Source organism: Lepus europaeus, chromosome 11 (assembly GCF_033115175.1).
Source record: "Lepus europaeus isolate LE1 chromosome 11, mLepTim1.pri, whole genome shotgun sequence".
NCBI lineage: Eukaryota > Metazoa > Chordata > Mammalia > Lagomorpha > Leporidae > Lepus > Lepus europaeus.
The window spans coordinates 105042160-105054388 of record NC_084837.1 but is presented as its reverse complement, the minus strand read 5'-3'; the positions used below and the strand labels follow the sequence as shown (position 1 = coordinate 105054388).

General features: G+C 49.7%; 1 protein-coding gene across 4 annotated transcripts in view; it reads left to right on the top strand.

The window, feature by feature from the left end:
• Positions 1-12229, top strand: part of BLM (BLM RecQ like helicase) — a 102012-nt gene that overhangs the window by 36232 nt on the left and 53551 nt on the right. For all 4 annotated transcript variants that reach the window (XM_062206282.1, XM_062206284.1, XM_062206281.1 and 1 more), the window contains exons 4-6: positions 1572-2278; positions 4829-4988; positions 9363-9490. In XM_062206282.1, coding sequence (XP_062062266.1) covers positions 1572-2278; positions 4829-4988; positions 9363-9490 — 995 coding nt within the window. The remainder of the gene's footprint in view (positions 1-1571; positions 2279-4828; positions 4989-9362; positions 9491-12229) is intronic.

The window sequence follows — 12229 nt, the reverse complement described above, 5'->3', positions numbered from 1 at the left end:
CTCGCTGTACACACAAGGCAATGAAGCGAGGGGTTCAAGGGTTTTCCCACTTGGCAAATTCATGCAGAACATGTCTTGGCAGCACCAGCTAATAAATTATCCAACGTCTTTGCTGACGTATTTGCTCAATAACTATTGTTTGTGTAAATGAGTGATGAATTTTCTTATAAATTTGGGCAAATAGGTATTTTTCATATTTTAGTATAATTTTATATTTTTTTTCCAAAGTGTATATGGCAACCACAGCTATCCACCTCTGCACCCCTCCCCAGGCTGTACGTCCAGAACCTCCTTCTTTTTTTATTTTATTTTTTATTTTATTTTTTGACAGGCAGAGTGGACAGTGAGAGAGAGAGACAGAGAGAAAGGTCTTCCTTTGCCATTGGTTCACCCTCCAGTGGCTGCTGCGGCCGGCGCGCTGTGGCCAGTGCACCGCGCTGATCCGAAGGCAGGAGCCAGGTGCTTATCCTGGTCTCCCATGCAGGTGCAGGGCCCAAGCACTTGGGCCATCCTCCACTGCACTCCCGGGCCACAGCAGAGAGCTGGCCTGGAAGAGGGGCAACCGGGATAGAATCCGGCACCTCGACTGGGACTAGAACCCGGTGTGCCGGCGCTGCAGGCGGAGGATTAGCCTGTTGAGCCACGGCGCCAGCCCCAGAACCTCCTTCTAATGCTGTGCGATGGTGGTTTGTATCTGTTAGCCCTCTTCCGAGACATGGACACTGATCTGGGCACTTGACTTTCAAGTCACCACTGACTTTGGGGTCCTTCATTCCGGCCAGTAGCCAGGACCCTACCTCCACTGTGTGTCCTCCAGGTCTCAGCATGGCTGGCCGTTTTGACGCTTTCCTTTAAGATCTTTATCAGAAAGCACAAGTATCCACACTGGTCTCTTCCCTTTTTACTTAACACCATTGCTTCCCTCTGGAGGAGCTGCATTCCAGTACTTAACCAAGTACCACCACCCAGCAGAATACACTAGGGGGCGTGGCCTTGAAACTCAGAGCCAAATGGAAGCAGCAGAGTGTACCTGTGATTTCTCTCACCTGATAGGTTTTAAAATCGGAGAGCCAGCTGCATTCTCTGCTCATTTACTCGTTTATGAGACAATTAATGTACCTTGTCATAGGAATTAGTTAAAAGAAAAAACTTTTGTTTGGGCCGGCACCGCGGCTCACTAGGCTAATCCTCCGCCTGCGGCGCCAACACATCGGGTTCTAGTCCCGATCAGGGCACCGGATTCTGTCCTGATTGCCCCCCTTCCAGGCCAGCTCTCTGCTGTGGCCCGGGAGTGCAGTGGAGGATGGCCCAAGTGCTTGGGCCCTGCACCCCATGGGAGACCAGGAGAAGCACCTGGCTCCTGCCTTCGGATCAGTGCAGTGCACCAGCTGCAGCAGCCATTGGGGGGTGAACCAATGGCAAAGGAAGACCTTTCTCTCTGTCTCTCTCTCTCACTGTCCACTCTGCCTCTCAAAAAATAATAATAATAAATAAATAAACTTTTGTTTGACAGAGTTGGTGGGTTTCTTAAAGCTGAGTCCATCTAATTCAGACTTTCCGTTATTTTGCAGAGGTTTCACTTTTAAAAAGAAAGCATCTTCAGGCAACAGCGCATCTGTGACCAGTGTGTCGGCGGCCAGAACGCCTGTGCTGAGTGACAAAGACATCAACGTCACCGAGGGCTCTTCCTTCAGCGAGCCTCGGGCCTGCCCCGCAGGGCCACCGGCGAGGATCAGTGACTTCTTTAAAAATGCCCCCGCAGGACAGCAGAGCAGGGGAGCTGGGAGCACCCCATTACTGCCGGATGTGTCGCAGACCCCACAGGAAGCGTCTTGTACTCCCCGAAACGCGCCAGCCGCAAAGACACCCCGAGACCCCGTTTCCAAGAAATTGGACTTCAGCTCTTCCCTAGATTCCCTGGGCACCCTCAATGGCTGGGACGACATGGATGACTTTGACACCTCTGGGACCCCGAAAGCATTTGCTGCGTCCCCCAGAAAGCCCGTGGCAAGAGTAAGCACGGCTCAGAAGTCAAAAAGAGCCAAGAGAAACTTTTGTAAAGCGCAGCTTCAGAAAGCGGACGCCGCCGAGGCTGACTCGACGCCTGCTTCCGCGGCCAGCAAGCCGGTGGAGCTGGCGGGGGCGGGCAAGGGCGACTCCGACGGGGTGGGGGGTGGCGTGATTTGCATCGATGACGACGATGGTCCCGTTTCCCAAGTGCTGATACTAGATTCTCAGGAAAGTCACTCGTTGGAGACTCATTTGGGAGGTGAAAGAGGTAAGAACCACCGTTGTCTCTTGATCCCAGCATGGCGATGGCTTTCTGTTGGCTCAGGGCGTGGCGGTGGGAGCAGCAGGGAGTCTTCTGGAGCTTTGTCGTAAGAACCTTATGATCTGTTGAGCTGCTTGTGGACTGATCTCTGGGCCACATTCTTGAGGCAGGTCGTACTGACGACACAGAAGGTTTTATTCTGCTGGTGTTATTGTTATATCAATGCCAGGCATAGCTCTGTGGCTTTGTACATGAAGAAAATAAGGTCAGCGCAGGTGAAGATGCCCGGCTAGAGGTAGAGCTGGAAAGTGAACCTGCGCCTTTCCACGGCATACGGTCCCTCTGTTCTTGTGGCCCTCTCTGTGCACTGGGTGTTGATGTGTAACGTGAGCTGATTGCGCTGTTTAAGTGCTGGCGTGTGGTGTTTCATGGCGCAGATACGTTCCGGGGGATGCATTGTTAGGCGATGTTGTCACTGCGTGGACATCACACTGTCCTTGCCAGACATAGGTAGTGTCGCCTGCTGCACACCTGGGCCATGTGGAATAGGGCCTCTTGCTACTAGGACGTTGCCATCCTGACTGCTGCTGGCAGCTGTGATACAGTGGTAAGCATTTGTAACTCTAAACACAGAAAAGGTACAGTAGAAGTACGGCACAGAAGGTTGGAGGGGAAACAGAAGAGGTCCTCCTATATGGGGCGCTTCCTGTGAATGGAGGTTACCGGTGTGGGAGTTGTCCTGGGTCCGTGAGTGTAAAGGCCAAGGACGGTGCTGTCCACTGCTGTAGACCATCTAAACTCTGTGCACTCAGGCTGTGCTGGACTCCTGGCACCTTTTTTTCATTCTTCAATAAGAAATTCACCTTAGCTATGGTAGTCCTCAGGAGCACTAACACACATGGGGGTCTCGTTTCCTGCGTAGCTGGCGTGGTCCTGCCTGAGGCTGTTGTACGCTGAACTTTGGATGGGCGCGCGTTGGACGCAGCTGCAGCACCAAATGAGCACATCCAGTACCCGAGCGCTGGGGTTCAAATCCTGGCTGCACTCTGTTGCAGCTTCTCTGTGATACACACCCTGGGGGGCAGCAGTGATGGATCTCTGCCACCCACAAGGGAAACCCACATAGGAGACTTGGATGGAGGTCTGGCTTCTGACTTCCGCCTGCCCCATCCCCGGACGTTGTGAGCCAGCAGTGGGAGATCTCTCTGCCTTTCTGCTTTTCAAATAAGTAAGAAATAAATTTTGTAAAAAATTAAATGGTACCTAAAAAATGTATAAACAATTAATTAATAAGTGTGATATGTTAAATATATGAACCAATAACGTAGTTGCTTACTGTCAAGTATGTGCTGTTATTCAGTGTGTACAGATAGGTACTGTTCCTAATTGTGGGTGCTATATTTTTATACATAGTATATACATATTTTTGTACAAGTATATTTTATACTTTTTATATAAAAGGCAGAGTTAGAGATCTCCCATCTGCTGGTTTACTCCCCAAATGGCAGCCACAGCTGGGGCTGGGCCAGGCCACAGCCAGAGCTAGGAACTCCATCCGGGTCTCAGGTGGGTGGCAGGGCCCCTGCACGTGGGTCATCTGTTGCTGCTTTCCCCGGAGGGCCAGCGGAGAGCTGAATCTGAAGCACAGCAGCCAGGACTTAAAATGATGCTCACATGGGACACGGGCACTGCAGGCAGAGACAGCCCCCTGCGCCACAGCGCCAGCCCCCACCGCGGATTCGTCTACACCAGCATGACCCGAGACCCGCGAGTCCTGCAGTGCGCTGCTGTGCTGCACATTCTGATGGCTGCAGATGTCAGCAGCTCCCTTGTGATCTGAGGGAACACGGCCACATCTGTGACCGGTCGTTGACTGAGACGTTGTTAAGTGGCCTGTGACTGTAACGTCACATTCAGCGTATTTCCTGCATAGTTTGTGTCGTTACTAGATTCCTAGAACTTAACTGAGCTTAGCCGAGTGTGGTATAACCTCCCTTAAAGATAATTGTAAGTATGAGACTAAAGTTTTTGACCTCCTGAATCCCACCCAGGTCATCCAGTGAGAGAGGATCAGCAGGGTTGGTGATGACCAGAACTGTGGTCTAGTCAGTTCTGTGGCTGTTGGTACACTAGAGAGCAAGTCTGGCCTCGCGTTTTCCTGCTCTGTCCACAGAGACTGAGGTGTCCAGGGAGCCTCTGAGGCAGAGGCAGCTCCCGGTCCAGGCAGCCACGTTCATACTATTATCACACGTGGTTTCTGGGCTTCGCCCGTATCCGAATGTGAGTAGAAAAGTGGAAATGCTAAGTGTGGGTGTCAGGATTTAGCGAGAGACAGGCGTGACAGTCCCTAAGCAAACCTTCAGCCCAACCCGGCATTCTCTGGACTTCATCCAGAGGACTCTGCAGTCGCTTGTGAAGAGACGCCGGCGTGAGTGCAGGAGAGGCCCTGTGCCCAGGCCGCGGCTGCCAAGCGCTTGCCCTAAGCACTCCGGCTCCGGGCTCTTCTGCCGCATTAACGATCAGAATCACTGGTGCCTTTCCACTGTTTTCCTTTAGATCATCGTGAAGACAAGAAGGTCCCGGACACAGTTGAATTGCATTCCGCCGAGGAAGTTCCGTGCATTGAGCTTGACGACGATTACGACATCGACTTCGTTCCACCATCCCCAGAAGAAGAGGTCTCTTCTGCCACCTCTTCCTCCTTACAATGCTCTAGGTAACATGTCACTGTGTGGCATATCTTGTACCTTTCACCTGTGGGTGAAAGCACCCACTTACACATTTTATTTAATTAGCATTTGTTGTTGTTGTTGTTTTTACAGGCAGAGTTAGACAGAGAGAGACAGAGAGAAAGGTCTTCCTTCCGTTGGTTTACCCCTCAAATGGGCATTGCGGCCAGCGCGCTGCGCTGATCCAAAGCCAGGAGCCAGGTGCTTCCTCCTGGTCTCCCATGCGGGTGCAGGGCCCAAGCACTTGGGCCATCCTCCACTGCCTTCCTGGGCCACAGCAGAGAGCTGGACTGGAAGAGGAGCAACCGGGATAGAATCCGGTGCCCCAACTGGGACTAGAACCCGATGTGTTGGCACCGCAGGTGGAGGATTAGCCAAGTGAGCCGCGACACCGGCCTAATTAGCAGTATTCTAAAGATGTATCATTTTGTTTTCTTTTTTAAAGATTTATTCATTATTTTATTTATTTGAAGGACAGAGTTACAGAGGTAGTGACGGGGGTAGAGAGAGAGAGATATGTCTTCCATCCACTGGTTCACTCCCCAGATAGCCACAGTGGCCAGGGCTGGGTCAGGCCAAAGCCACGAGCTTCTTCCAGGTCTCCCACGTGGGTACAGGGGCCCAAGGACTTAGGTCATCTTATACTGCTTTCCCAGACTCATTAGAGGGAGCTGGATCACAAGTGGAGCAGCCAGGATGCCAGGGTTGCAGGCAGTGGGTTAACCCATTATGCTACACACTGGCCCCAAGATGTATCATGTCATTATGGAACGTCCAATCAGTTATGTGTAGTTGATTTTTGGCATGATTAATATATTCCTTAAAACACACTATTTCCAAAACCCTGGTCCTGAAATGACGCAAAGCTTGATCGTTCTTTGGGAAATGAATTAATTAACTGATTTGAAAGGCCATTACCTAGAGGAAGGGAGGGAGGGAGGGAGGGAGCATCCAGGTCTCAAACGCACCTATATAGGATGCCGGTGTCATAGGCGGCTGCTTAACCCACTGTGCCACAGCGCCAGCCCTTGAAGTGTGATTTCTGTTGGATAACTAAACTAGTGAACCAGTAGAACTCCCCTGTCTTCTTTCCTTTCTGAGTTCAGACAGCCCTGTAGGAATTTCTGAAACCGAACAATCACTCCTTTAGAGTTCAAGTCCGCATCACACCAGTGGGTGCTGGGCTCCGGGAGCAGCAGGGAGTCACCCAGGGCGACACGAGCCCTGACAAACGCCCTAGAATCCTGTGTAGCGCTTTCTCCTGGCCGCATCAGTGCCTTGTTGGATGCCTGACTTTTTGCTTTTTTCTTAAAATGTGTGTATTGCACCCATTTTAACTAGCATTTTAAATAAGAGTGAAGAAATATTTATAGTCCCACAGTTCCAACAAAACATTTTGTTTGCCCATGTTTGGTTTTGATCCTGCTCCACATGTGGGTTTGATTTTTGCATTGTTGTAATCCATATGTAACAATAATTTCATATTCTGTTTCTTTTAACATTATTTTTTAAACATATTCCATATTGCTGCATGTTCCTGTTCCTTGTAATAGCTACATAATTTACTGAGTTGTCATACCATGAATAACTCTACCTAATTTTTTTGTTTTTAAGATTTATTAATTTATTTGAGAGTCAGAGTTACAGGGGTTGGCACTGTGGCGCCTCCAGTTAAGCCTCTGCCTGCAATGCTGGTATCCCATATAGGCACTGGTTCGAGTCCCAGCTGTTCCATTTCCAATCCAGCTCCCAGCTAACGCGCCTGGGAAAGCAGCAGAAGATGGCCCAAGTGATTGGGCCCCTGCACCCACGTGGGAAACCTGGATGGGAGTTCCAGGCTCCTGGTTTCGGACTGGCCCCTCCCTGGCCATCACGCCCGTTTGGGGAGTAAGCCAGCAGATGAAAGATCTCTGTCTCTCTTTAACTCTGCCTTTCATATAAATAAATCTTTTAAAAAAGAAATCCAATATAAAACCATAATTTTTAATTAGAAAATTTTGTCTCAGAATTCTACTTTAGGAGAATATAGTTGATTCCTCAATGTTAAACAAGCAGAATTGTCTTTTTCTTTTTTTTTTTTTTTTTTTCTTTTTCTTTTTTTGACAGGCAGAGTGGACAGTGAGAGAGAGAGACAGAGAGAAAGGTCTTCCTTTTGCCGTTGGTTCACCCTCCAATGGCCGCCGCGGTAGCGCGCTGCGGCCTGCGCACCGCGCTGTTCCGATGGCAGGAGCCAGGTGCTTCTCCTGGTCTCCCATGGGGTGCAGGACCCAAGGACTTGGCCCATCCTCCACTGCACTCTTGGGCCACAGCAGAGAGCTGGCCTGGAAGCAGGGCAACCGGGACAGGATCGGTGCCCCGACCGGGACTAGAACCCGGTGTGCCGGCGCCGCAAGGCGGAGGATTAGCCTGTTGAGCCACGGCGCCGGCCGAATTGTCTTTTTCAATCTTTCTTTCATAGTCTGCCGCTTTTTTCCCAAACCTGTTTTTCCAGACTTGTTCAAATCCCACCTCCTTGGCAGATCTTTCTCAAATTCTAGAAAGTGCTATCTTTTTAAGATTTATTTATTTGAAAAAGTGACAGAGAGATCTTACATCTACTGTTTAACTCTCAAAATTACCACACCAGTCAGGACTGGGTTAGGCCAGGCCAAAGCCAGGAACCAGAATTCCATCGAGGTCTCCCTTGTGAGTGGAAGGGGCCTAAGTAATTGGGCCATCATCTGCTGCCTTCTCAGACACATTAACAGGGAGCAGGATTGGAGTAGCTGGGACTTGAACCAGACTCTGATGTGAGACGTGGGCAACAACTGTGCCATAACACTGCCCTGTGTTTATATGTTAATCTATTTGTGTGTAATCTGGGGCTGGTGCTGTGGTGTAGCAGGTAAAGCCACCGCCTGCAGTGCTGGCATCCCATATGGGCATTGGTTCAAGTCCCAGCTGCTCCACTTCCAATCCAGCTCTCTGCTTTGGCCTGGGAAAGCAGTAGAAGATGGCCCAATTCCTTGGGCCCCTGCACCTGTGTGGGAGACCTGGAAGAAGCTCTTGGCTCCTGGCTTCGGATCGGCACAGCTCTGGTACAACTCCCACTCAACTGGGAAGTGAACCAGCAGATGGAAGTCCTCTCTCTCTCTCTCTCTCTCTCTCTGTTTCTGCCTCTGCCTCTCCTTCTCTTTGTGTGTAACTCTGACTTTCAAATACATAAATAAATCTTTAAATATATATATATATATATACATATGTGTGTAATCTGTATGGTTTAATTATTGTTACAAACATATTCATATACATATTGGCATAATACAAAAAGTTCTAACTGAAATGCTTCGGAATTGCAGAAGAAAGAGACATTAATAACCCCTCACTGGGAAAAACTGAGCAATGATTGGACTGGGCCTGGAGGAACAGGGATGTAAGGGAGAGTGGAAGCACAGGGGCCAGCGTTGCAGTATACCAGGTAAGGCCACCGCCTGCAGCGCCGGCATCCCACATGGGCGTTGGTTCTAGTCCTTTTGCTCCGCTTATGATCCAGCTCCCTGCTAATGCGCCTAGGAAAAACAGCAAAGGGTGGCCCAAGCGCTTGGGCCCCTGCACCTAGGTGGGAGACCCAGATAAAGCTCCTGGCTCCTGGCTTCAGCCTGGCCCAATCCTGGCCGTTGCTGCCATCTGGGGAGTGAACCAGTGGATGGAATCTCGCTGTCTCTCTCTGTAACTCTGCCTGCCCCCCCCCCCTTTTTTAAAGATTTATTTATTTATTTGAAAGGCAAAGTTACAGAGAGCTTTCATCTGCTAGTTCACTGCCCAAATGGCTGCAATGGCCAGAGCTGGGTAGATCCGGAGCCAGGAGCTTCTTCCAGGTATCCCTCCTGGGTGCAAGGACCCAAGCACTTGGGCCATCTTCCGCTGCTTTCCCAGGTGCGTTAGCAGGGAGCTGGATAAGAAGTGGAGCAGCCGGGACTTGAACCTGTGCCCATATGGGATGCCAGCACTGCAGGCGGTAGTTTTACCTGCTACACCACAGCATCAGCCCCATAAATAACTCTTAAAATACATTGGAAGCACAGATTTTGAAATTGGGAGAAGAGAAGGGACAAAACCCCCCAAAACAGACAATGCAGGGCCTGTGAGGAGTGTGATACTTGAGACTGGAACCAGCGGTTACTGAAAGGACCGACGAGAGAGACAGCTGAAAAGGCCTCTTATATTCAGAAGGTGGAGGACCAAGGGCCAGCTGAGAGGTGTTAGAACAGGGGGAGTAGGAAGCCATGCTCCTCTTTCCTGTGATCTGTCGGCCAGTTGCAGAAAAAATTATGCATGTGTTCTGGTCTATGGCATGATTGGTTTAACTTTCTACTTTGTAGTGTGTTGAAGGACCTGGACACCTCGCACAGAGAGAAGGATGTCCTTAGCCCACCACAAGACCTTTTGTCAAAACCCGAGAAACTCACCCCGCAGGAGCCTGATCCAGAAACCACAGCGGGCTGTGAAGGTACAGAGTGTTTGGATGAGTCACATAATTCAGCTACTTAATTTTGCAAACAGCGTAAGATTGTGCTTCCAAATCTGTGGCAATGCAGCGTGAAATGGCAGATTTACAGATTCTAATGTCAGAATCATCCATCAGCCAGCATGTGCTAACCTCATGCTCTTACAAGGTACATTCTCTGTCTTGAAAATGCTGCTTGTTAGAATTAGAAAAGTATTTCTTGGGGTTGGCACAGTGGGTTAAGCCACCATCTGCAGTGTGGGCATCCCATGTGGGTGCCGGTTCATGTCCCAGCTGCTCCACTTCTGATCCAGCTTCCTGCTAATATGGCTGGGAGAGCAGCAGAGGATGGCCCAACTGGTTGGGCCCTTGCACCCATGTGGGGGACCCAGAAGAAGCTCCGGGCTTCAGATCGACACAGCTCTAGCTTTTGCAGTCATCTGGGGAGTGAACCAGCGGATGGAAGATCTCTCTCTCTCTGTCCCTCTTCCTCTGAAATTCTGACTTACAAATAAATAAATAAATCCTTTTTTAAAAATTGCTTTAAAAATATTTCTCATATTGAGCCAAAATTTTCCTCCCTATAACTTTAATCCTTGTGAGATAAATATAGAGCTTCTAGGAGTTTTATTCCTCCCCCTCCCAGGCTAAATATATTGGGTCTTTTTAAAAAAACATTTACTGGGGCCCACATGTGGCGTTAACCCTCCACCTGGGACTCCGGCATTTCATGTGAATGCTGGTTCATGTCCCACCTGCTCTACTTCCGATCCGGCTCCCTGCTAATGTGCCTGAGAAAGCAGTGGAAGATGGCCCAGGTGTTTGGGCCCCTGCACCCACATGGGAGACCCAGAAGAAGCTCCTGGCTCCTGGCTTCAGCCTGGCCTAGCTCTGTCTGTTGTGGCCATTTGAGGAGTGCACCAGCAGTTAGAAGACCTCACTTTCTGTGTCTTTCCCTTTCTCACTCTCCCTCTCTCTAACTCTGCCCTTCAAATAAATATTTTTTAAAAAATGTTTTAGATGTTTACTGCTTAATTTTTTTAAAAAAGATTTATTTATTTTCTTGAAAGTCAGAGTTACACAGAGAGAAAGAGAGGCGGGGGGGGGGGGGGTCTTCCATCTGCTGGTTCACTCCCAGGTGGCCACAATGGTCGGAGCTGTGCTGACCTGAAGCCAGGAGCCAGAAGCTTCCCCGGGGTCTCCCAAGAACTTGGGCCATCTTCCGCTGCTTTCTGAGGCCATAGCAGAGAGCTGGTGCAGGCAGTGGCTTTTACCCACTACACCACAGCGCTGGCCCCACTGCTTAATTTTTTATTCTACTTGAAAGGTAGGGCTACAGAAAGAGAAAGATCATCCACATTCATTCCCCAAATGTCTGCAGTAGCAGGGGATGGCCAGGCTGAAGCCAGGAGCCAAGACCTCCACCTGGGTCTCCCACGTGGGTGACAGGGGCCCGAGCACTTGGGCCATCACCTGCTGTGCCTCAGGATGCACTGACAAAGCTGGAGAGAAGCAGAGTCACCAGGACTCAACTCCGATATGGGATGCAGTTCTCCCAAGAGGCAGCTTAACCCTCTGCGTACCACAGGCTGCAGTGGGCCTTTTTTTTTTTTAAGCTGTATTGTTGTTGTTTTTTTTTTTTTTTTTTTTTTTGAAAGAGCTAGAGAGAGGGAGGGAGAGACAGAGAGAGATCTTCCATCTGCTGGTTCACTCCCCAGGTGACTGCAATGGCCTTAGCCAAGCCAAAGCCAAGAGCCAGGAACTTCCTTTGAGTCTCCCACGTGGATGCAGGGGCCCAAGCACTTGGGCCATCTTCTACTGCTTTCCCAGGCCATAGCACAGAGCTGGATCAGAAGAGGAGCAGCCGGGACTCGAACCAGCACCCACCTGGGATGCTGGCACCACAGATGGAGCCTTGACCGACTCCACCACAGTGCCGGCCCTGGTCTCCAGACCTGTCCTTCTGCTTCTCCCTCCTAAAAGCTGTGGTCTGGACGTTCATTTACAGTTTAATCTTTTTTGCTTACTTGTTTCATGTATTTCTGAAACATAGCAGTCCCACCCGTGATTCATGCTTCCCAGGGGCACTTTCTGTCCAGAAATTGGTGCCTCAGGGCTGGCTTTGTGGTACGGCAGGTTAAAAGTTCAAGTCCCTGCTGCTCCACTTCAGATCCAGTTTGCTGCTAATGCACCTGGGAAGGCAGTGGAGGATGGTCCAAGTGCTTGGGCCCCTGCACCCATATGGGAGACTGGGATGGAGTTCCAGGCTCCTGGCTTCAGCCTGGTCCAGCCTTGGCCATTGCAGCCATTTGGGGAGTGAACCAGAAAATGGAAGACCTCTCTCTGTCTCTCCCTCTCTTCTCTGTCACTCTTCCTTTCAAATAAATAAATAAATCTTTTAAAAAAAAAAAGAGAGAGCAAGAAGAGGAAAGGGGGAGAAGGGAGGGAAGGATCGGGTAGATTTGTATCCTTATAGAAATATTTCTGATTTTCTTTTCTTGCATTTTCTCTTTCACTTTTCCTGGGACTTCTATTATTTGAATGTTAGACTTCTATTAGTTATTTTTTCTATTTGCTGTCTCTCTGTTAGATTTTTATAGTTTCTCTTTAACTCTTCTATGGCATATTCCATTTTTGTCTAGTGAATTTCCATGAGCTCTTTCGTGCTGTCTGTGCCGTGTTGTTCTGTGTTGTGTGCAGGGCGTGTACGTGCACACGTGCAGTGTTATCCATGTGTTGTTT